Source organism: Mustela nivalis (assembly GCF_964662115.1).
Source record: "Mustela nivalis genome assembly, chromosome: 9".
Taxonomy (NCBI): domain Eukaryota; kingdom Metazoa; phylum Chordata; class Mammalia; order Carnivora; family Mustelidae; genus Mustela; species Mustela nivalis.
Window position 1 is genome coordinate 63,495,384 of NC_139028.1, and position 25,515 is coordinate 63,520,898.

Consider the following 25,515-nt stretch of genomic DNA (forward strand, 5'->3'; position numbering starts at 1 on the left):
GAAGCACACTGTGGGGCTGGAGAAAATAGAGGAATCTGAACTACTGATGTCCAAGGGCAAGATGTGGAAAGGCCTTGAATGCCACGATAACACCCACTTTCTTGTTTAGTAATGATTAGAGTTAAAAAGCTTGAAAAGATGTTAGAGATCCTCCAGTTCAACCCCTTCTCTTGACATGGGAGATCCAGAGACAAGCAGTGTTTTGTCCAGGTTACCCAGTGAATCAGCAGTAGCATAGGGACTGGAACCTTTGGCAGATCTTTGGTCTCATGCCTTTCTGTGCCCATGTAGCATTCATCCTACCATCATTCCCTTTCTTCTAGAATATTTAAATGAGAGAACATGGGCCATGTCAGAAGACTTGGGTCTGAGTTCTGTGACTTCCTAAATTTAGCAACTTTAAATCACCTGACCTCTCTGAACCTCAGTTATTTCATTCTTTTTAAAACACCAGAGTAGTCTCTCTCTCTCTCTTTTTTTAAAGATTTTGTTTATTTGATAGCAAGAGAGGGAACACAAGCATGGGGAGAGGGAGAGTGAGAAGCAGACTTCTCTCTGAGAAGGGAGCCTGATGCAGGACTCGATCCCAGGACCCTGGGATCATGACCTGAGCCCCAAGCAGATGCTTAATGACTGAGCCATCCAGGTGCCTCCTCAGTTACTTCATTCTGAAGGTAGGGATCATTTTGCAGTCGTACACACATGTACACACATACTGTGAATCCTGTCTTTTTTGGGAGACAAGAACTATTTTATGCAAATAAGTATAGTTAACCCCTAAAGTGCTTTACGTAGCTGTGTCATTCCACAGACATTTATTTTGGCCTGCGATGTCCAAGGCACTCTGGAAGACACTGGATGGAATTCAAACTCGAGGAAGCTGAAAGTCATTGCCCTCAGAGCTTGTGAGGGTAGCAGTGACCCACAGGCTAAAAAAAATCCATCTCAGCATTAATAGTTTATTCTATATTAACTTTTAGTCAGTAAGATATGTATTTCCAAAAAATGTATACTGTGAGGAAGAAACAATAAAATCTGTAGAAATTAACTCTGATAAAAGATTTAATCAAGTTTGATAAGTTCTGTCTTAAAAAAAAAACAGTGGTTTTCTATCTTTCACAGTATGGAAATAAGTTAAATCTAAATGCTGTGAGATCTGTGAATTGGCTTGGTAAACTGCCTGGTCTGAAACAAAATGAGGTGAGTAGTTGTAGAAGGTCAGCTAAGGTCAGGAACGAAGAAGATGGGTTGTCTGTGTAGTCAGGAGGCTGCCGTGATGTGTGGAAGCAGTCCATGAGATGGTGAGGCTGGGAGTGAAGACGACGAGTTAGTGGATAGAGCCTGCTCTTACAAGAGGCTTCTAAGAGGGCAATGAGAACAAGGGAAGGTGGAATTAAAGGAGGGATTTTTTTAGATAGGAGCATGGTTAAGTAAGTGTTGATGGGAAGGAGGTCAAGTCAGAGGTGCAGAAGGAGGGGTACCAGAAGGATCCAGGCCTTCAAGGAGGCTTTGGTGAGGTGAGAAATACAGAGTTCCGTTCTCTTCTTTGTTTTGGGGAGCAGGTGGAGTGGGTACCTCATACAGGAGGGCAGCTCTCCCTCTTAGACTAAAGAAAAAGTCATAGATGGATGTGCTTAAAATAAATTGCCCAGTGGAAAGTGGAGTGATCTTGTCTAATGATTTTGATTTGCTGAGAGAGGGGCGAACAAAGATAGAGGGAAGGTTCTTAAGGAGAGAGGCCAAGGTGTGAAAGCTTTACTGGAAGGAGAAGGTAAGACAGCTGTGTAACAGGAGGCCCCATGGAGGTTGCAAGCCGTGAAGTCATCAGAGCTTGATGTCCAGCACTGGGGCATTGTCTCATAATGTTCAGAACTTATGGTGATGGTTTCTGGAATTGTTTGAGGATTAGTTTGCCAAGAAAGTGGAAGTACAGAAAATAAAAATAAATTAGTGATATTTGTTGAATGGTTCCTGCGCACCAGGGACTATTTTAAGCTTTTTTCTGGATGTTGACTTGTTTTCTATCACAACAAACCTTTGAAGTCATTACTGTTGTTATTCCCATTTTCCAAGTGGGAAAACTAAAATTTAGAGAAGTTGGGAACTGGCCGAAGATCCAAACCATGCATCGTTCCACAGTTGGGCAGAGAGAGATTAAGGAGTTAAACTAGAGCAACCAGACTAGGGAGAGCAGACAGGAAGAGCCAGGACTGTGGAATAAGGAGATGAGATTGGAAAGCTCCTAGCATGTGTAAAGTACTAATAAATTAATTTTAAGACAAAATATCAGCCTTCACCTAACTTTATATTCCCCAAATTTGTGTTTCCTTTGAAACCCATACACTGTAGAGGGTGATGTTAACATATTGTGTCAGAAAGCCCCAAACTAGGAGTTGGAAGGACTGGGGTTATAGCACTAACTCTCCTGCTGATTTTGGTGTGACCTTGAACAGATCCCTTTCCTTTGGAGTTAGACACACAGACACACGCACACATGCACAACTGGTCTGTTTCGTATTTTGGGAGGTGAACCTCAGCATTCACCTCGTCTCCTGACTGCCCTAGGGGAGCTCCTGCTGAGGAAGAGCTGGCTCAAGGACAGAGAAGGTGGTGTAGGTTCCTCTCAGCTTCCTGCCAGAACCAGCCATTTGTGATGCCATGAGATGCCTGCGGGAAAGGAGCCAGCCTCTCAGGTTTAAATTTCTCTCAGCTTCTTCAAGGAGACCAAGAAGTTGCTTTAGAGAAAGCTATTTTTAGCAGCTCTAAGTACTCTAAGATGTCATCTGTTCAGGGTGCAGGGAAACATTTCACTCTTTCATTGGTTCTGAAAGCAGTGTGGGTACTTGGAGCTTTTTTCCCAAGCTCTTAATGACTTCAGGGATCTTATTTAAGAACTGTTTGGCCCTGCAGGAGGCGGGAGCCAACTGAGACTTACTTTCAGAATCTGGAAACCAAAGGATGAATCACATTGGTAATCTGACTTGAAAATGAAAGGATAAACAGAGTAACTCATATAGATAGAAATGAAATACCTCATCACAAGAGGTTTATAAGCCACTTTCATCTACTATCTCACTTAATCTCATTGCAACTTTATAAAGTACAAATGTAAAAAAAAATAAAGTACAAATGTATTGTTCCTATTTTGCATATGACAAATATGAGGAAAGGCAAGGGAGAGGAATATGTGTTTTCTGAATCCTGTCATTTTGCAGACACTGTGCAAGGCATGTCACAAATGTTCTTACTTTAGTCTTGTGTGAACTGGATCTTCCTGCTTCCAGTTTTGCTCAGAGGTTAAATAACTTGTCCAGAGTCTCACAACTAAAAAGCAGTGGAGCTGGAATTCAAACCCAGTCTATCTGACCCCATAGCCTGTGCTCCTTCTAAAAGCACCGTAGTCTCCCAGAAGTTTTGAGGGAAGTGTCTCTGCATTGGTCCTAGCCCTGTGGGGCTTTACAGAGAGTTCTTCAGAGGCCACAGCTGATGATTTTGTCCCTGTACCTTATTTCTGGTACATTAAGCCTCTGTCATGTGTGAAGTCCCTCTGCTCTGCAGAGAGCACTAACTTGGGTCAGCTACCTGGAAGATACCAGGCCATCAGGGAGGTGGTTCTCTTCAATGAATGGGTTTTTCTGGATGGCAAGTCTGTCATTCCTTCTGGGGTAGAGGCACTTCACACCCTCTGCATTCACTGTTTCTTATGTCACCTGGGGGAAACTGCTATCTTGAGACAGTCTGTTTTTGTAACTGCGATGTGTACTACTTTGCACAAATTCTTAGTGGTAATTTCAACTAACATTTCTATCCAACAGAGTTTCAGTTCCTGCATTCAGCTTATGGTAGGAGAGCTATTTTTCCTCATCTGTATTATGGCCTATGAATGTGTTATCTCGTAACAACGGTAGATCCCCTCTCCTTCCCTCCCCAAATCCCATCCCTTAGGCTTGGGCTCCCCCAGGTGGCTCAGCAGCAGTTCCTAAAGCATGCAGGAACATGTCTGATGGTGCAAAATCATGGGTTGGAGACACACATGAACCATCCCCTAGGGCAGCAATGAAGGATCATGGCACTAAAAGGCGTCTTTCCCCTTCCTCACCTCCGGGGTCCTGTCTGACCTAGGTCAGAAATGTTCACCCTAACCTGGCTGCTGAATTCAAACAATCTAGTGAACAAAATTCTTCAGCCTGTATGGCTCCTCTGTTGGCTTTGTGGCAGCCCCTGTGGAGGAGTACCTGGATTATGCCTATAAGAACCCCAAAAACCAGTCTGTCCCAGGATCTAATTTTCCATCTCCATTGGCAGTCTGACATGTTTGAAGACCTGGTTGACCTTAGATACAATCTGTTCCCTTAGCCCAGATCTTGAGCTCTGACTCATTTTCAGGGCATTTTCCTGGATGGTGAGAGGTGAGGGCCAAGTGTACTAAATAAGTGAGGTCCTCTGGGCAGTGTGGACTCCAGGCCCAAGGCACCACAGGAACTTCTGGGCACCTGTGAGGGTCCCAGCAGTGTAACTGGACTAGGTCCTTTTTGTCAGACAGTAAGGGACCATGGGAGGGATTTGCCACTTTCACTACCCTCACCTGGGCTGCTCAGGACAATGTTTTCATTAAAATCCCTGCACACTTTCTCAGCTTCTAACCTTGAATTATTTGGATGTTGAATATTGAATTTGTGTGTGGCGCATCTTTCAGGAGATGAGCTGTGAAAATTTCTCCTTGCCACTGCTGTGGGCTGCGCGATCTTGGGCAATTTGCTAATGTCTCCAGACCATAGGTAGTGTTTTGTTCCAGATGATCTCTTAGGTCCCTTTAATTGTTAATAATGTATCCTCTTATAATTGTATTATTTTAGCTTTTGCTAGTCATAGACCTGTTCCCCTTATAATATATGGAGAGTCCATTTTTTGTTTGCCTCGGTATATATGAACTTGGACAGAGGACTCCATAAAAAGTGGGAGAAGCTTTCATGTTTCCTTACCCCTCTAGTTATAACATCTGAAATAGAAATACTTAAAAAGTATGTGTGGAACCCTTCTCTTCACAAAATATTTTGTGCCAGACCCTATACTGGCCCTGTAAAGATAAAGACCATAAGACAAGCTCCCTATTCTAAAGGAACTCACAGTTTAGTGGGGGAGACACATAAGGCAGCAAGTACAGGGGCTTCTAAGAATCACAGAAACTAGGATAGGGAAGGAACTGTGGTCAAAGGGCGGGGAAAAGAAAAGATTTCATAGTAGAGGCAAGCTCATGATTGGTGGATTAATAAATTTTTAACAGCTGGCATTTGGGGAAAGACATACCAGGAAGAGTGAACAATGTGAGCAAAAATGCGGAGATGTGATTTGACACTTCTTGGCATAATCTGGGAATGATAGAGTTTATGTGACTGTAGTGTAGGATTGGAAAGTGAGAACAGTGAGAGTCTAGAGGGATCACAGGGCTAGATCAGGAAGTTCAGCCTTAGCCTGTAGGCAGTGGAGAACCATAGAATGCTTTTAAGATTTTGTGATTAGGTTTAGGTCTTAGAAATATCTCGTGATTACAGTTTGGAGATTGGAGTTGGCAGGTTTAAAGTCAGAACAATGTGGAAGAAGTCGTAGTTGTTAAGAGATGATGGGAACTTACATTAGAACTGTCCAGAACTGTGGTGATGGAAGATGAGCAGATGCCAAAGTTAGAAACTGTAAGACTGGATGACACTTTACTTTTGATCCTCACATCAACAGTGTGAAGCAGTCAGGGAGAGAGTAGTATTGCTATGTTATGAGACAACAGAATTGAAGCTTAGGAAGGTTAGGTGACTTGCCCAAGGTCCCCCAGCTAATAAGTGGCACAGCCCAGGCTAGAACTCAGATTTCCTGACTTACTGGATTATTCAGGATGATGGTCCCTTGCTGCCTCTCCTCCTTGTAAGTGTGCTTAACAGATTGTTCAAGTGTCAGAGGGCGTGAGGGCCCCGTATCCCAGGAAGTGAACAACCCAGCACCTGGATGTGGGCAGCATGCTGTGACTGGGCCATGGCCCTTCACTGCCAAGGGTTCTCTCTGTCTCTCTCTGCCTCTGTTCTAAATTGAGGAATAATACCTATACAGTAGCACATAGCACGCACTAGTCTCAGATCTACAGCTTGGTAATTTTGACATATGAATATGCACTTGTATTTACCACCCAGTTCAAAACCTAGAACATTTCTAGGAGTTGGTACCTTCCATGGTACCCAAGAGCAGGCATGCCTGCCAGAGCAGCCTTCTCTTACTGTGCCTCTGAAGTTTCCCTTGGATTGTCTCTGTCCCACAACTGAACTCTGAATTGCTACCACCAACGGAATGGGTTCCTTTAGAATTGTACATGGAAGACGAAGATCATATGGTACAACCAACCAATGAGGAAGTCATGTTGACAGCTAATATTTGTTGGTTTTCATGGTCTTCCTATTTGTCCAGTTATTTAAATTATTAAGTATTAAAATAGAGAAAATACTAGTACTTGTTTTCTTGTTTTCTGGTTTAAATGAAACCAGAAGAAAATACACACTTCTTCAAGAACATACATAGTTTAGTTTACTCGATCAGTTAGACAAGACATAATCAAAGGCACAGTCGCACTTGCTTCTTTCCTGGTTAATCTGGAATGTTATTTTATTGTGTGTAATGCTGTCTTGTTCACTTTCTGGTTGGCGTGTGGCTGTGTTGCATCCCCAGCTGGCCCATGAATACCTTGTGTGCGGTGACCATGACCCACGTGTGTTCCTGTCCACCGTGGCGCTCCCCTCAGTGCTGAGTGCAGTGTAGGCTTCAGTACTCTTTGGTTAATTTTGATTTACTTTGTCATGCAGTCCTTCAGACTAATGTCAGACTTTTGGCTTATGAAAATTATGGTAAAGTATGCACCACTTGGGGAGAAAAACTGGACTGGAACAGGACACCCAAATTCTCTGTGGCAAAATTCAGGCCTCCTGATTCCTTATGGAGTCCCTAAGGGGTCTTGAGGACATGTGACTTCTCAGAACTATATGTTTTACTTTTTAGGGAGTTGTTTTGAGTGACCAGGGCTTTCCAGCCACATCGAGTGGCTGGTTCTAAATTTGGAGACATTTTGATAAGAGTTTTCAACACTAATTGGATTTTTTATTAATCCCAACTCCCCCTACCCCCACACTGGGGAAAGGAAACCTAAAACTGACTGCCCTCCTCCAATATTGTCTGCAGAGCCATGTCCTGATGTCCAGCAAAGGCTTTGGACTCTGCATGGGATTCTGCTAGATCTCCCTTTCTTCTGCCGGAATTCTCCTTTTAGTGTCACTTTCCTGCCCATGATTTCCTTTTCATATCTCAGCATCTGCTGTATATATTGCGGGCCATGAATGCAAGTGCAGTGTCAGCCCAGAACAGCTACACCTCTAACCTTAGTTCAGCAAAACAGCAGTGTCCTTGACCTCCTCCTCTGGCCCCAGTATCTCCATGACTGAAGGAATCAGAGGCATTACGTGTTACCCGGCTGGGCGGAGGGGTTATGAGTTCTGTCTGAAGGAGAACTGGCCTTACCTTGGTGGAATTAGAGTGTATAGGCATACTTCTCATACCGCCCTGCTTTACCTTAGCCCCCTGTTGAACTGTTGCCATTGTAGCCCCCCCCATCCTGCTAATGTTTTTAAAACCCCTCATGTCTAAGATCTTGAGTGCAAAAGATACTGTTAAAATTATTCTTCCTACTCTAAGTAGAAATTTGGGTGAAAAATGGTTTCTCCTCTAGGAGAAAATATGTCAAGAGAAATCTCTAAAAAGTTAGGCATTTTCCCCCCCTTTGAAACCCTCTTTCCTCTCTCCTTTCCCGCAGGATACCATGAAGGTAAGTTTTTTGAGTCATTCCGACTTCTAGATCATATGAAGCATCATCCTTCAAATTTCTCAAGCTGAGCTTCAAGGTCAGCCTGGGAAGTCTCTGCAGATTTCTTTCAAACTGGGCCACATCTCTATTTTACACCTGCCCCAAGTTGCCATACAATTTCTTAATGGCCCAGCAGATGCTCTCTAATTCATGAGGAGACATCTCAACTGGGGCACCAGCAGCACCTCACCAGGAAGTAAAAAAAATGTGTGCAAGAGGCTTATCTCTCTGGCCCCAGCTGGGCATACAGGAGAAGGAGTGGGAAATGCCCCACTGGACAACCTGTGCCTTCCGAACTGCCAGAGCTCAGTCCCTTTAGAGGAGGTGACAGTCCAGCAGCATTCGTGTCATGTGGTAATTCTTTTGAGGTCTCTCTTTGGGAATAACTTATTGACCGCCCCGGTGAGATTTCAGGCATAAAAAATGAATACTCAATTGATCTGGCCGAGTACACAGTCGGAGGCCCACAAGTTGCTCCATATTGGTAAGAAAGCGGCTAAGGACTATCCCAGAGCCTTAGGCCGGAATGTCAGGCAGTAGGAGGTGGTAGTCGTAGGCATCTTCCTGGTTTTTGGTAGTGGGTAGAAAATCCTGGCTCTCTTAATGTAAGCTCAGTTTTCCTCGGTTTCAAATCATTCAGAAGTTCATGTCAGCAATTCTCCCAACCCACTCACCCATCTCAGAAAGGCTGAACCATCCTGTGTGTCTGAGCAGGGCCCCTCGGGTTATATGTTTCCATCCAGCACAAGACCCTTGCTTTGTGTCTGTGATTGGTGGTGCCCACTTCTTATTTCTGCCTAATGCCATTCTTGTGTCTTCCCTTAAGCAACTCTGCTGATGAAACAGGCCTGGCCACAGAACTCGTCTTCCTGTGGTACTGAAGGCACCTTCCACCTCCCAGTGGACACCGGGACCGAGAACCGAACTTACCAAGCATCCTCTGCGGCTTTCAGTAAATACAGCCTGTCTCTTCCTTTCCTTGTTCCCCTTGGTTGGGACTGATTTGTTTCTTAGGAAGAAAGGAAATGGAACTTTTAAAACTGACATTAGAAGATACTGTTTTAAGAGGTTCTCCTACCCACACAAAAAATGGACCTTCCTCATACAGAAAAGGTCATCCTCTTTGATCATGTACACAGCTTTGGGGAGACACAAAGCAGTGAGGGGGGGAAGAGGAAGTATGCACCTGGCCCACAAGTATGATTAGGGAAGAGCTGGTACTGCATTTCAAGGGAAAGAACAGAGAGCATCTCTGAAAGCCAGTGGACCTTTGGACGGAGAAGTCTTCTCCAAAACCCACTGCAGAGGGTTTCTCAGCCTTGCTCCTATGGACATCTGGACCAGATAATTCTTTGTTGTGGGGGGCTAACTGGTGCTTTGTAGGATGCTTAGCAGAGTCTCCTGGCCTCGGCTCCCTGGGTGCCAGCAAACCCTTATTATGGCAACTAAAAATATATCTAAACATTTCTAAAGATCTCCTGGGGAGGCAGAATTGCCTTCCCCATGAGAAACACTCCCCTAGTGGAAGCTACACTTAGGGAGCAAGGTGTGTACCTGGAGTCCCCAGGGAAGACAGAAACCATCTGGCCAGTCAGATTGCTTACACTCATCTTGAGGTTCAGCGGGGTGACTAATGGTTTCACCTTCATACCTGATTTTTAATACAAGAAGTCTCCCCTGGGTAAAATGAGGACCTGTGTTTGGAAGTTACTGAGTGGCACTTGGCCTCCATAGGAAGATTTTATGCCTTGTTGGAGCTGTCCAAAAGAGTTGTGGCTGGCTCTGGATGTGGGGAGTGCTTATTTCTTAAATTGTGCTGGCAGGGGTTTGACGTACCCTTGGCGGGATGCTGTAAACTAGGCCTGATAGTCTGGGGTTCAGTAAAGTATTAAACTATTAAGTAGATTAGAAGAATATGCTGCATTTTTTCCTTTTCTTTAAAATACCCGTGTTATTTTCTCCTTACTTACTTGCCCCTAGTTGTTAATATCAACTTACCTTTAAACAACATAACTCTCACCTCTTAGAGGATTTGCTTTAATAATCACCCTCTCATTTAACCTACACTAGAGTCCTATTATTATGGTGGATTTTCATTCATTCAAGTTTGAAAGCTGAGGCTCAGAAAGGTAATATGTCCATTGCCATCCAAGTAGCCAGCAGCACAGCTACAAAAAGATGATATCACTCAGATTAAGTTTCAGGTTAAATTTACTGACTTTTTCCATGAGATTAATTTTACTCGTTAAGAGAGGGATGGCAGGTAGTAGGGAGTTTTTTCAGGTGCCTCAGATGGAACTGAATGAACATATAGGTAAGCAGGCTTATACATAAATATTTTCTCTTAAATCCACACATATGGTTGTAGATGCGTTTGGACACACCTACTGTAGTGGAACAGAAAGAGGTCTGGGACAGAGACCAAAGAGTTAGATTCTAGACATGCTTCAGTGTAACCTTGGATAATTTATGTCCAAGTTCTGGACCTACGTTTTTCCAACTGTAAAATGAAGGGACAGGACTAGGACTAGGTCGTCTTTAAGGTTCTCTCTAGCTTTTAGACTCCCGATTCTGTCACCTTGGTGCAGTATACTCAACACCCACATCCCAGCAGGGACATTCTTTCTGGCTGCCCTGCCCATAGTTGACCAACTAGTCTTCACTCACCTATCTCCAGGGTACTCATTCCCTCCACAGGCAACCCTTTCTACAGTGAGAATGTCTGAATAATAGAAGGCTTTGCCTTCTCCTATGTGGAAATCTTCCTGAAGTCCTATTGAAATGTCCAGCAGCTATTCCCACTGTCCACTCAAAGGCTGTCACATTTCCTGGAAAGAACCAAAATGCACCTGTTCTTCTTTAAGCAAGTCCTGTGCGAACCTGTGCAATTGTGAAATAGAAGTGGATTCGACTGACCCTCCCCCATCCACCAGGTTCCTCCCAGCACACAGATTTTTGTGGCTTCTAATGCCACAGAAAATTCAAGATTCTTTGACAAATTCAATTTTACTAATACTTGCTAAACCTGTTGGTAATTTAGGTCTCCCTCCTGTTTATTCCACAGTATAAGCAGGTTGTTTGGCTACGAACAACGAGACTCGGGGATCAAGGCAAGACTCAGACATAGAGCTTTGTTCCAACATGTAAATATCTGATGGTCAATAAACCACTTCGTCTAAAAGGCATCCTTGATGTGAGGACCTTTGAAGGTGGTAGGGGCTTTCCCAACCCCATCAAAAAAGATTTATGATAGTGCAAGAAGATTGAAGGCAGGGCTGAAATGTTTTCATCTCACTAATGTATACACTCTATTTATTATCCTGTTTGTTGGAGCCTAAAATTAGAGTTAGAAATCTGATAGAAAGAACAGGGCCTCATAAAGCCTCTTCCAAAAGCAGAGCTGGAATTTCTAGTGATCTGATTCTTTTTTTTTTTCCTGTCATATGATACTGCCTTTAGTGAAATAAGGACACAAAGGCCAATACGCCAAATGTCTAAGATTGGACTGCAGAGACTGATAGCTCAGAAAGGAGCCCTGCCCGGGGCATGGTAGCCTTGAACTCTGAGCCCAGCTCTGCACGGATTTGCTGTGCAGTTTTGGGAAGGTCCCTGGCCCCGTCCAGCTCCAGGTTCTTCATTTGAAACACAGAGAGTTGAATGCAAGTCTCTAATGTCCTTAAGGCATAGCGTTCCCAAATCCTCATTCTGTAACCTTCGGACTTAGGTAGAAATCCATCCACAAGTGCCAGGCCTCCAGTGAGGGAGCAGAGTCTGAGTTCCTGTGGGCAACATCAATGAGGTTTTTTTGTATCCAGCCCAACAGCTTCTTTTACTTAGATGCAGAGTAATAAATCCTCAAATTTTGTGTAACCCAAGGTAGCCCAGGCTCCAGGCCCAGGGGAATTTCTGATCCTCAGTGGTATGGACAGGACCACCAGTTAGTTATAGAAAATCCTCTAAAAGGATTTGCTTGTGAAAGTCTCACTGAAATACTCAGAGACTTGGAACACCAGCACCAGAATGGCCTAAAATATCTAGTCCAAGTGAGGGTATTCCTTGAGACAAGAATTTACCTGGCTCACTGACAGAGCCCAGGCTAGGGGCCTAGGCAGTTTCTGCAGCCTCCTGACCCAGATGGAAACCTTGAGAACCAATGTAGTTGGAGGAAGGAGCACTGAGTCCTGAGTCCTGGCGAGCAGTTGCTCTCTCTCCTCCATCTATCCGTCATCTCATCTGTGAAATGTTTGTGTTGGGCTTAATGGTCTCTAACGTCTCCTCTAGTTCTAAGTTCTGCTTCTCCCTTCTCAAACCGTCCAGACCAATGAGCAGGGCTTTCTTCTGCAGCCTTGTCTTTTTGGCTGCCAAGGGCATTTTGGCTGCTGATTTGTATGCTGAGCATGTGTGCATCTCATTTTAAAACATGAAGAAAGGGAAACATTCTCAGACAAAGTTATTCTTAGATGTGGAAACCAAATTCTCCTGCAGTCTCTTGAAGCTTTTTGATTTTCCTCAGAGAGAGAAAACCTCAACACTTTGTAAGATGGTTGTCCTTGTGGCATAGAGGGTGTAGTACAGGCTTACCCTGGGGATAAAAACTTCCAGAGCACATTCTTGGGGAGCATGAGGGAAAGATGCCAGCATCATTGGCTTGTTAACTTTAAAGTATTATGAAGTCATGGCATTTTAAACCATATAGGTTTAGAATCTTAGAATCCTGGAGTCTGTGTCCCAAGTTGGGTCGCATCATGGAAGTCATAGTTGAACCTCACGACTGTAGACTTGCAGACCAGTCTCTTGCTTGCACATCCCCAGGACAGGAAGCTTACTATTTCTCTACACACAAAGAAAGAAAAGAGTAATAGCTCACTTTAATGAAGTGCTTTTAATGTGCCAGGCACTATCTGAAGGGCTTTGCAATTATTCATTAATGTGCTTATCAGAGTAACCCTCTGAAGTAGGTACTGTTGTGATTCCCATTTTACAGATGACGAGACTGCTATAGTCTGTAGCTATTAGATAGCAGGGCTGGGGTTCGGACCAGGCAGTATGGCTCTGAACTACTCATAGCCATTACAGAGTGCTGTATAATTTTCAGAGCAGGCATTTTAGGATTCAAGGGTGTCCTGCCCTTCTGCATAGAAAAGAGATTCTCTCCACCCTAGCAAGACTCCTCATACCTTATTCCTCAAATCAGAAGTTGGCAAGCTTTCCCTATAGAGGACCAAATAATAAGTGTTGGAGGTTTCTCGGGCCATATGGTGTCTGTCGTAACTACCATTGCAGCAGGAAAGCAGCAGTAGTTGATAAGTAAATGAACAGCATGACCATGTCACAGTAAAACTTTACTTCCCAAAATAAGCTGTGATTACAAAAAAAAAAAAAAAAAATTGTAGTTTGCATGTTTTATTTATTTACTTATTTAAGTTTACTTATTTTTAGTAATCTCTACACCCCATGTGAGGTTCAAACCCATGACCCTAAGTCAAGAGTCACATGCCTTTCCAGCCAAGCAAGCCAGGCACCCCTGTAGTTTGTGTGCTTTAAATGTTAGTAGCATGATTAAAAGATTTGGTAATAAATAAATAAATAAATAAATAAATAAATTTGGAAAAAGTCTCCTGCATATCCCTATCTTGGTGATCCATAGTTCATCCTGTCATTTAAAATTTCTCATTTAAACCTATTTATCTCTATTCTACATTGCTGCTACTCTTCACTCCAAGGTGAAAGAGCCCTCAGTTGTCTCCTTTTAGGTGTCACAAGCTTAAACTTCCTCTTTTCCCTCACAGTATCTGCTTCACCTGCTCTGTGTATCGTAATTAGCACCACAGTCCAGAAACTTGGAGGACCCTGCTCCATACTTCTCTTTCTCAGCAGACTCGTACCTCCACATCTAGTTAGTTTCTAGTTCTTCAAAGTGCCACCTTCTCATGCATGTATTCCACTCCATCCTCATTGCTACTTATTTCCCAAGCACATGTGACCATAAAACTAGCTTCCCATGGAACAAACTATGGATCTGACAGGGGAAGATTAAATGACAGGATTCCAAGGAATAGGACAGGACACCTTTTGGTGGTGCCTTTTGTAACCATCAAATAGCAGCTCTCCTTGCTGAGTACCTCATCATGGGCGGGGCGGGGGTGGGTGGGGAATGCCAAGCCAGTGCTGTGGAATGAGAGATTTGTGACCCTGTGGCAGCTTGCCATGGGTAGAAGAGACTCAGGATCTTTAGAAAAATGGGATTTTAGTTCAGGAAGAGATCTTCATTCTTAGCCTTCTGTTTTAACAGTCTAGGAAGCTAAGACCCAGAGACTTGACTTGGCAGTAGTCACTGCAAATTGGAAGAAAGCCTAAACTGAAACCTAGATCTATTCTCTCCCAAGAAAGCACCTCTCTTCACCCTGCCCCCAAGTCCCTTATTGCAGAATCAGTACCATGTTGCTGACAAAGGCCTTGGTGAGCATCCCATAGGTAAAAGAGCTGAGTTGAGGCCAGGAGAAGCCCAGTGATTTGCCAGGCAGACTGAGCCAGAATGAGCTGGCACAGGGAAGAAGCTCCAGCAACACCCCTTTCGAGATCAGAAGCCAAGGTCTCCTGGCACTGGCACTTCAACTCAGAAAATAGTAGTTCCTAAAAACACTTGCCCTTTCTGAGTAAGAGAGTTGGGGGTCACTTGATGATCATCTAGTTTCCATAGCATCATTTCATTTTGTGTTCTGAAAGTACGTGGTCTTGTTCCTTCTTATGTTTCATGTTCCTTATGTTCAGGTTCTTATGTTCCTTCTTATGTTTCAGGTTCTTCCTGCTAATGTAGGATCTGACTATTTTCCAAAAGATTCAAAGGCAGCACAGTTTTATTGAATGGCTGATTGTGAACTCCCTGGGGCTAAGTTCTAGGTTGATGTGAAGTTTTATGACCCCTGACCTTAGGTGTTGAGGCTGGAGGTAGTCCTTCCCTACCCAAAGCTGGCTCTGTAGGGCAGTTTTTTAGCATCTCAGAAGATGAGGCTCTCTGAGTGGTGTCTTCTGTGGGCTTTTTGCCTTAAAATTGTCAGGGAAGAAGAGGAACGTGGTAGGAGAAGTCCAAAAAGAGAGAGAGATAAGGAAAAAACGAAAGAGAGAGTGAGGGGGAAAACAAGAAAACCAGAAACAGAGGACACCCTGGGCCGCCGAGGGAGGCTTGAGAAAGCAGGAAGACGGATCGTGGTAGGGAGCGAGTGGGTGGAGGCTCTCCCTCTGTCTGTGCACACATGCCCATCTCCTGGTACACAGACAGAATCCCAGACCATCCATGCTGCAGCGGTCCCTTAAGAGATCATCTGGTTCCGGCCTTTTATTTTATAGATCATACCCCTGAGAACCAGAGAAATAAAAGATGCCAGAATCACTCATGCAGCCCTGTGCACCAGGACTGAGGGAGCTGCCTCTGGGCCCAGGGCTTTCTGGGTGGAGCCCTGTTCTCTGTCTGTTCTCATCTGTGTTTCCAGCCTGGAAAGCCCCTCCTTGTCTGGGGAGTCGTGACTGGGACCTGCTGTCTTCCAACAATGCTGTTCTGTCAACTAATTGGAAGTCTCTCTTATTGCCTTGGTACAGGATATACTGCGGGAACACCATACAAGGTCCCACCGACCCAGAGTAATACTGCTCCACCCCCCTACTCCCCATCACCCAACCCCTATCAGACGGCCATGTATCCAATCAGAAGTGCCTACCCCCAGCAGAATCTGTATGCCCAGGTAGGTGCATCTGGAAGCCTGGGCCCACCTCAGGAGGAGGAGCCACCGCTGTGGGTGGGGTGGGGGTGGCTGAGTAAGAGAGGGAAGGCAAGTTCATGGCTCTGGCCAGTTGTTACTATGATATCATGGAAACAATAGCCCTGTAGTCGACACACTCTCTCACCCCACCTCAGCTTCATGTGCATGCACACAGTGGTCTGAATTCACCAGCCCCATCATATCTTTCCTCATGGGCTATAGTTCCTGTCTTTACATTTTAGGCAGCTTGTAGAAGCACACTGCAATAAGATACAGACATTTTAAAATATTAAAATCAGGGCTCTTACCCCATCAGATCATCATAACAGCCCTAGGAGCAAGGCAGGACAGGGTTGGAGCCTTATTTTTCATACGAGAAGCTGAGCCTGATACCGAACTGTCCGTAGTCATGTAGTAAGACAGACGCAGAGTCCCACTGGGGCCCATACTTTGAGTTCCTGGGACCGTGCTCCTCTGAGCCCATCTCATAGGGTCTGGGAAGAAAGGTCTCCCCTCCTTCCTCCTCTCTCCATATCTTACCCCACGTCTCCAAAAGCCTGTATGACCTCAGCCTTTTTTCCCCCAGGGAGCCTACTACACACAGCCGGTGTACGCTGCTCAGCCCCACGTCATCCACCACACCACGGTTGTCCAGCCCAACAGCATTCCCTCTGCCATCTACCCGGCGCCTGTTGCTGCCCCCAGGACCAATGGTGTGGCCATGGGCATGGTGGCCGGCACCACCATGGCAATGTCAGCAGGTGAGGGTAGCATCTGTTTCACTGTTCCCCTTCTCCCGAAACTCATGACAGACCAGAGAACACCATCATGGAATCAAGTGTAGCATAGCATGAGAAATTGTTCTGGGAGCCCTGTCTACAGAGACAAGGAAGATTTCACTGAGAAGGACATATTGAGCTTGGTCTTACAGGGGTAACAGAAGCTAACCAGAGGGATGGAAGAGGGAAAAGCAGTGGAAAGAACATGAGCACAGCGTGTTCACAGAATGGAAATGGTCCAAGGCCCTTAAAAAATAGGGGCAGCGGGAGCAGTCAGTAAAGCCACAGTGGAGAGACCCAAATTCCTTTAGGGAATAGGGGAGCTAGCAAAGGGGTTTAAGCAGGGGGGAGATGGGTTTGGTTTAAACACTCTCTGGCTGCAGGGTGGAGGTGTGGTCAGATGGTAGAGGCTAGAAGTAGGTAGTTCAGTGGGATGGCTATAGTTCAGAGGAAGGATGGTGGTATTTGGACTCTGGTTCCAGAAAGGAGGGCATGAGGCAATGTTATTTAGCAGGCAGGAGCTCAAGACCCTGTCCTGTAATTGATTGTAAGGCACGGAGTGCCCCTTCTCCATTTCTGGCTTACTTCAGAAATCACACCAGAGCCCTGTCCATCTGGAATCTTGTGGATTGGGTAGAAATACCCCAGGAATAGCAGGGAAGTCTCTGGATGCGCTGACATTCAGAAGAAGAGCATGAGATGTCAGGAGGGCCATGAATAACCTTTAGAAACCCAGCTTTTTTTTTTTTTTTTTTTTTAAGGTTTTTATTTATTTGACACAGAGATAGAGTACAAGCAGGCAGAGGGAGAGGGAGAAGCAGGCTCTCTGCTGAGCTGTGAGCCCAATATGGGGCTTGATCCCAAGTCCCTGGGATCATGACCTGAGCCAAAGGCAGCAGCTTAACCAGCTGAGCCATCCAGGTGCCTTGAGACCCAGCCTTTAAACAATCACTTAAGGGAAGAGAGTACCAGGGGTCTAATGGATGGGAGGTGAGAGCTGGGATTTTATTCTGCCCCTAATGTAAGGGGTTATTGAGGCCTCTTTCCCCAGATCAGGTCAGTAAGCTATTGATTATCTGCTTGGTGCCAGCCTTGTTCTGGTCCTGGGGACCAGTTATTGACAGATAAGAGCCCCGCCTTTAGCAACAGCAGGGCTAGGGGTAAATACAACCATATAAACCAACAGTTTCCACTCGGTAGAATAGGAGGAGCATACAAAGAAGAGTAAAAGGAAGCCACTGAAGACGGATGATTGACTCTGTCCTGGAGCATCAGCAAAACTTACCCTAAGGAGATGAAGCCTGGCAAGGTGGGAGGGGTGGGCAGCAGTCCATGAGCAGGTCGGGAGGTGGGGGCCCAGGTTGGGGAGCAGCTATACGAAAGGCCATGACTTCATCCTCATCATCCCAGTGCCCAGGGATGGCCTCATTGGGTTTACTCTTCTCTTTGGATACTCAGGTACCCTGCTGACTGCACCCCAGCACACCGCGATCGGGGCACACCCCGTCTCTATGCCAACATACAGGGCCCAAGGGACCCCTGCGTACAGCTATGTGCCCCCGCACTGGTAAAGCCTGCAGCCCATCCAAGTGAGTGGGGTCTGGGCTGGGAGAAGTAGGAGGATGACCAAATACCAGGATTGCCCCTAGCAAAGCCCCTGGCCTGGTCTACAGCACAGGTGTCTGCAGGGGCCAGTGACAGTCACCAGCTGCTTTCTTGTTCCATGTTCAGTAATACCACTGTCAAGGACAGCTGTGACTTTGCATGTATTCTAGATAAACTTTACATATGTTATGTCATAATCCTTATTATGGTAGCTCTCTGAATGAGGATTATTAGCTCTATTTTACAGATAAATACATAGTTCAACACACCTAAACTAGGAGGACTCCAGTCCTCTAGTACTAAGTTCCATGCTCTTACCTACAGTCTTAAGACTTCCTTTAACTCTGAGCCTCATTGTTCAGATGAAGCCTTAGCTTAATCAGAGAGAGACTTTGGGCCACTGCCCCTCACCCACCAACTTCCTTCCAGACCGCACCCCACCCCCACCCTCACCACAGCTCCCAAGGCAGAGCCAGTGAACCTCAGGGCTCCAGGGATGTCACTGTTAAATTCTCTGCCCTCTCTCCTGATCTCCCCTGCCCTCCACCTCCTCCAGGAGCTCTTGGTACTGGATGAGAAGCAAGCAGCTCCACCAGGAAGGCACAAAGGGCTCCTTGTAGAGCACAGGATGGGATCCAGCGGCTTCCTGAAGTGGCCTTAGGAATATCATTGTCACTAATGGCTCTCCCCTTCCTTCCTCAGATCTGGAGTCACACATTGTATGCAACTACTCAAGTCTTACACAGGTGCTGGAGCAGTCCCCTAGCAGCACCACCTCTATTTGCAAGAAGAGACAACGGAAGTGCAAGGGTCACTTTATGCATCTTTAACGGTTTTGGTTTTATTTTTGGTTTTTGTAAAAGCTGCTTTTTCTAATCTCCTGCCTCTCCCCACTGTCCCCTTCTTAGCCACTACCCTTCCAGGTCTATCCCCTCCTCTTGACCAGGCACATCCTCTTTGCTCTTCTCTCCTTCCCCAAGCATCTGGTCCCTGGGGACCCCAGTCTAGTGGCAGGCAGAGAGTGGGGTTTATTGCAATGGTTCAGCTGAAGGTGTGATTTCCTTTGACGAGCATAACACATGTGGCCCTCGGGTCCAGGGTAGAAACTCAGAGCTGTTGAGCAAGTTACACCTCTGGGGGATCATTTATTTTTCCTAAGCAAGATTATTTGAGGACATGGCCATGTCCTAATGCAAAGGAAAGTCTTCTGAGAACCATCGCAACAGACCAAGAACAGAACCACCTGATTAGGTAGGAGTGTTCATAGCAGCTTAATACCCCAGGTGAGAACCTGGGAAAACCAGATTCTTTCTTTGGGAGAACTTGAGGGAGGGTGGGGGGGCACTGTGGGAGGGAAAGAGGGAAGAGAGGTGCTTGCCTGCTGGCTTTGGTTTTGTAAGGTCTCTGGCCAAATTGTCTGGGCCTGGACCCTCTGATTTGCACAGTGTTGTTAACTGACCTGGCACTTCCTCAAAAGGTAATTTTGACCTCAGACCTGCCAAGCAGCTGCAGGGTGATGGTATCTCAGCCTCCCAAAGCCTTGGAAGGCCAGGTGCCCTATGTAATCCAGACCTTGGCCCCTGAGCCCACGTGGACCCACTCTGATAAGATGCTTCCTCCTGATTAGAGTGGGAACCTGTGGCACTTCTCTCCCTACTCTCTGCCCTTCCCGGTGCCAGGGCTCACCAGTCTGTCCATAGGGCTCTTGGTTACCTTGTGCCATTCACGGCCAAAGTGAAGGAACCACATTCCAGGTGGGTGCTGGCAGCTCTGAAGGTCAGGATAGTGAAGGAAAAGCAATAGCAATAAACATTTCATAGACTCATGGAACTGAAGGGACCTTAGCAATCATCTCATCCATTCCCCTGTTTGATTGATGAGGAAGCTGAGGCCCAGAGAAGATGAAAGGACTTCCCTAGATCTTGCAGTAAATTAGCATTAAATGCAGCCTTCCTACCTAGGGGCATGTTACCCACAAAACTTTACCTAGGGATGGATTAGCTTCGTTTTGTAAAAATTAAGTCAGCAGCACCCACACCTGGTGAACTCTGGAACAGTCTCTGGGCTTTGGTTTCTGCTCTTTTCCTCCATGGATTCCAAAGGAGGGGGTTGAAGACTGGGCAGAGGTCACATGGGGGCAGATGGCAGGAACAGAAATTGCAAATGAGGAAATAGCATTCGGAAATTCTGGGAAGACATCTGGAACTTTCATTCTATACCGGACTCCAGTCCTAGAAGGAGCAAGTGGGCTGGCTGAAAAGGAGAATCTATGCTTTTAGGACAGTAGCCCCTCATCCTGAGAAGAGAGGAGGACAAGGATGAGACCCAGGAAACAGGGGCTCTCATGGGAGAAGAGGAACTTCTGAGTCAGGAATCATGGCTAGTCTCAGCCTGGAGCCCACTGTCCCAGAACTGTCCCCTGTACCCGGCTTCTGGCTGGGCCAGCAGCCCCTTTGGGGATGGAGGGGTGCAGGAACATTTTATTGTACAAAATGGGATCATTGATAGCATTTGGGACTTCTAAATAACCCTTTTCATTTTAAATTCATGCATACTTGGACATACTCCTACCTGTACCTCCCATGTCTCCCTTAAAGGAGGAAAAAATTCAGGAAACTTGAGCCAGAAGGACCTCAGAGGCTGTCTGGCCATTCCCAGGAGGGCAGAGCCCATCAGCATCCAACTGAGAGCCAGGAATTGGGGGACCTACCTTCTTGGCCTTCCAGGAAACTGCAGGACCAGTAAGGAGAAACCTAGCTATTCTAAATGGTCTGTTCTAGGGTGCTGATGGGGTTTCATTTTAAAACAACAGTTTTCCAGTGTTAATCCATTTTTTTGCAAATACCTCCTCCTACTCTCTGGTTTTGTAAGGGTGGGTGAAGGTTGTTATAGATTATGTCATTTGTGTATGGAAAATGCCAAAATACTACTAATGATAATAATAGGAAACCTCTGTGTTTGTCAGGTGCACCATAGATTTCAGAGTGCTTCCCAGCATTTATTTTACTGGCCCTGAGAAAGAGGCGGGTCGGAGTTCTTGCACCCATTGAACAAATGAGGAAACTGCTTCTAGAAGGAAAGGGAACTTGTCAGTGTGAGCAGAATGCTAGTGTCTTAATAGGCTTCTCTGAACCCTGCTGCCTCTAGGTGAGCTGGCTAGAACCACAGAGAGGAGGTAAAAAGGAGACATAGGAATGACCTAATTACTTTTGTTCTTTCTATACCAGTAAGTAAAAACTAACATCTAGTACCTCACAGTTCACAAAGCAATTTCACATCCATTCGTCTGGCTTAACCCTGTGAAATAGAGTATTCCTCCCATTTGATCCATGGGGACACGGAGACTTGGGAAAGCAAAGAGACTTGTTTATCAGTGTCACAGCCACCCGAATCCCAGTTTGTCCGCTTTCCCTCCAGTCAGATTCCACACAAAGGCTTGTGGACTGAAGCGTCTGTGCTCTGCACCCCCTCTTTGCCCTAGTATGTAATTCCAGATCAAAGACAGGCCCCAAGGCAAAAAGGTGCAGAAAAGCCGTGGTCTGGAAGATCCCAAGTCCAGCACCCCTTTCTCAGTATCTGTAGTAGACCCCCAGTTCTGCTGGCCTCCCCTGCTTGCTTTGACGGAGATCCACAAGCCTAGCCAAGCTTAGGGAGTCATCGCAAAGGGAGTTAGTCCAGGAGAGCAGGGGCAATAGTGTGCCTCGGGCAGGAGGAACATTCCTGGTAGGATCATAAGCATCTGCTGGGCAGCATCCGAAAGTACTGGATGGCCCAATGGCAAAGCTGGACAGAAGGTCAGCTGGAAAGGCTGTGTCACTGTAGGAAGGCCAGCAAGCCAGAGAGGACAAGGGGTGTGCCCACAAGACATAGCTACAAAGGTGGCAGCGGCATGCAAACGCCTCTCTGCTGTCTCCCCCACCCCAGCACCACAAGCTTGGTGGCTGGGGTTAGGGGCACTGGTGGTTCCAGTCAGTAGACTGTCCTCTTGGTTTTCCCAGCTTCTCCCTGACTCCCTCTCAACAGCCTAGGGCCCAGGAATCTGGAGTCTGGAGTGCCCCCAAGTGGTCAGAACATAACCTTGTTGCCACTTTATGAAAAAACGTAATGTTTTCTTCAGACAGGACAGTTGCTACAGCTCTTCTCTCTTGGCACTGACCCTAAAGTGTATATCCCCTTAGCTAAATATTGAACAAGGCCAAGTTCAATACCCATGGGTTCACCTATCCATAGGTTTTGTTTGTTTGTTTGTTTTTTAATGTACAAAGTACTTTGACATGATTGCCAAATCCTCACTTTACACGTGGGAAAGACTAAGTCTCAGAAGGCTTAGGAGACTTGGGACACCTGGCTGGCTCAGTTGGTAGAGCATGGGACTCTTGATCTCAGGGTCAGGAGTTAAAGCCCCACGTTGGGGCTAGAGCTTACTTGGTGGTGGGGGGAGAAGGCTTAAGAGATTTGACAAAAGTCATACAGTTAAGAGAAGGAGCCCAAATTTGACCCTTCAAATTCTCTGCTCTTTCAGCTGGCATCTGTCACCTGCTGGGTCTCGGTGGCAGGCAGTGAAGAAGGGTTGAGCTGTCTGCCCCAAACAGAGGAAGACTCCCTAGAGATCTGGGGAGCTCAGTCCTCCCAGCTGAGATTTTTATGATGGGCAGGCCTTGAGGACCCTGGCAGCACCAGGAGGATGAAAATTGGCAACAAAAGGCCTAACTTGAACAAAACACTTTGGGGTCATAATGCCTAGGACTAAAGCCACATTCAAGGGTAGCTCCAGGTATCTGTCCATTGAAAGACCCTGTACACCCATGCTTTCTGACTCTGGAAAGCCTGCCCACTTTCCACATGCAGTGAGTTGGCACTCCCAGGGGACCTGGGATAGCCCTGAATGGCCAAAAGCACATCAGACTTCAATTCCTGGGCTTGCTTTTCCCACAAATGAGAACCAGGACCAAAGAGTTCTTACTCTATCTTAGCTCTTACCCCTGGCCACCCAAATTGTTCCAAGTTTGAGATTTACTACTCCCAGAGAGCTGGGGGCGGGGGGGGCATCCTTTGTTCTGAGTGGCATTCAGAAATGAATCATATGGAACATAAAAGTAGGGCAGGCCCCTTGGTCGCCAAGCCTGGGGCCCCGCATATCAGAATCCTTAGCTCTGCTCCATGGGCAGAGAAGGAAGGCCCGGAGGGCATGGGTCTTAATCTTTGTGTGGTTTTAGTTATAGCACTCTGGCTGGATTAATCACTTAGAGGTCACCGTTGCAGCTGAGTGAAGATACATGGAAGCTCTGCTTTTCCATCCTGTATTCTACCATGTCCCTACAGAGTATGCAGTCCCATCTGCTTGCCAAGCTTCAGAGAGGGGCAGGTCAGGCAGTCGAGTGGGCAGGTAGGAGACCATCTCCATGCAGGTGCACAGCCCCAGGGGAATCCAGGCCCCTCCCAAAAGCAAGATCACAGCAAGGAAACCCAGCCAGGCTAACCATCGATTCCGTACCTGAGCGTCTTGAGTTCAGGCTCCCATGGGCATGCCAGGCTGACTGTGGTCCTTCACTGTGTTCCTGTCTCCTAGAAAACTTGTTCCTGAAGTTAAATATTACATGGTTCCAGGACCCAGCCTTCAAAATTCCTGCCTGGCAGGCCAGCTTCAACATTCCGTAGCCAAATTTGCCTGAGCCAGACTTGGGCCCCGTTCCCTCAGTTTTTCCCAATGGTTATTTTATATCTTGCATGCTGTTGAGTCCAGTCCAGTGGCCAAGGGAGGAACACAGGGGTTGGGACTGGCCGCCACAAAGCCAGAAAGGGAAACGAGAACCTTTGTTTTCCGAGGCTGTATCCACAGTCCCTGGGCATTCGTGTTATGGTGGTGAGGCCCGATACCCATCCCAGCTCCTGATGAAGTGTGTACTCTCTTTCCTGAAGAGAACAGTTAGAACAGCTTTGCAGATAAGTACCAGCCCTTAGGAGTCAAATGGGTGAAACTTTGGGCCTGACCCCAGCAAGACCAGCATCTTGAGGTTCTAGCCTTCCTCCTCATGCCTGTGAGGCAGGGAAAGAGTGGGAATGCCCACAGACCACCTTCTTGGGCCAGCCAGAACACATGGCTCTGAGGGGGACTCCAGCTCCTCCTCCTTACCCAAGGGGAGGTAAGGCCAGGCCTCTAGCAACTTGGAAGTTGTCTATAATGACCTTTAAAGACCCAAGGGTCTGTCCCCATCTCCTGACTATTTCATCCCTATTTCATATCACATGACAGAGAAGCCTGTTCTCGTGGCATGTTAACATCCCTGTAAGAGCATTGTATATGATTTTGTATTTTTTAATTCATTTTAATCTACAGGTTGGAATCTAATTTTTAAATTTTATTGGAACTCACATTTTAAAAAAGAAAAACATTTAAAATAATAATAAACCTTTGACCGGTGTCTTCCAAGTAGTTTGATCAAAGAACAAAACACAGCCTGGAGTGTAAAGATTGGAAAGCCCCATGGCCTTGCCTTGTGTGTATGAAGTGTAAATCTGGTTTTGTTTTGTTGTTTTGGATTCTTTTGGGTTTTTGTTTCGTTTTGTTTTGAAGATCAGATAGTGATCACTCTGAAAGATTGAAGCCAAGAATTTGTAACTATGATATTTACTGTAAGCTGTAGAACATTCAATAACTATTAAAAAAAAAAAAAAAAGTTTCCAAAAAAAAAAAAAAAGTCCGGGGTGACCAGACTGGTGGTTTTTGGGGCAGGGAGACACAGCTCATCTCTTAGGCTAGTGAATCCCCTCGGTTTCTTCCCAAGCTCATTCTGAACTTGTTTTCACCAGTCAGATAACACCTGTGGTGCATCTCCCCACAGGCTTAGCAGGCCTTCACTGGGATTCAGCTGAGGGGCCTGGGAAGTAGCCATCAGCACCTGAACTAAGGTGGGTGATACGGGAGCTGGGGGGGAAGTGGTCGTGAATGATGAGAGCTGCCATCTGCTGAGGGCCTCCCATGGGGCCAGCACTGTGCTTTATGTTTAGTAACTCTCCTAATCCTCACAGCCCAGTGGTTGGTGAGCCTGTGGAGAGGGGGCAGCCAAGGAGAGTAAGTACCTTGGCCCAGGTCACAGAGCTTGAGCTCAAGGTTCATAGTTGAAGCTAACACTTAGTCTGGCTCCACAGCCCAGGCACTGAGTCCCACATTCTGTCCACCCTGGAGGCGGCAGTTTCTGTGTTTACTTAAACACAGGTAAATTTGTCAGGTGGGAAACCAAGGGAAGTGCTTATCGGTTTACAGTCACAGAATGACTATCATGGGAGGTCAGGTGGTCTCCATCCAAATAGTCACATGCTGTCAGTTTCTATCCTGCATCTCTTCCTCCTCTCCCCTCTGGGCAAAGGCACTGCTCTAGCCCAGGCCCACGCTTCTCTTCCTGGTCATTGTGGCCACCATTCCCTCCCAGGGCCTGACCCGGACCATCCACGCTCTACCAGCCTCTAAATGTTCAACCTC

At 46.3% G+C, this 25,515-nt stretch overlaps 1 protein-coding gene across 6 annotated transcripts in view; it reads left to right on the top strand.

The window, feature by feature from the left end:
* FAM168A (family with sequence similarity 168 member A) overlaps window positions 1-24,425 on the top strand; it is a 231,489-nt gene extending 207,064 nt beyond the window's left edge. For 3 of the 6 annotated variants that reach the window (XM_082749784.1, XM_082749783.1, XM_082749785.1), the window contains exons 4-9: window positions 3,816-3,842; window positions 8,721-8,846; window positions 15,491-15,633; window positions 16,238-16,412; window positions 17,889-18,019; window positions 18,738-24,425. In XM_082749784.1, coding sequence (XP_082605910.1) covers window positions 3,816-3,842; window positions 8,721-8,846; window positions 15,491-15,633; window positions 16,238-16,412; window positions 17,889-18,001 — 584 coding nt within the window. In that variant the 3' untranslated portion in view covers window positions 18,002-18,019; window positions 18,738-24,425. The remainder of the gene's footprint in view (window positions 1-3,815; window positions 3,843-8,720; window positions 8,847-15,490; window positions 15,634-16,237; window positions 16,413-17,888; window positions 18,020-18,737) is intronic. The other 3 variants (XM_082749786.1, XM_082749787.1, XM_082749788.1) reach the window with 2 other exon arrangements.
* Window positions 24,426-25,515: the final 1,090 nt, after the last annotated feature.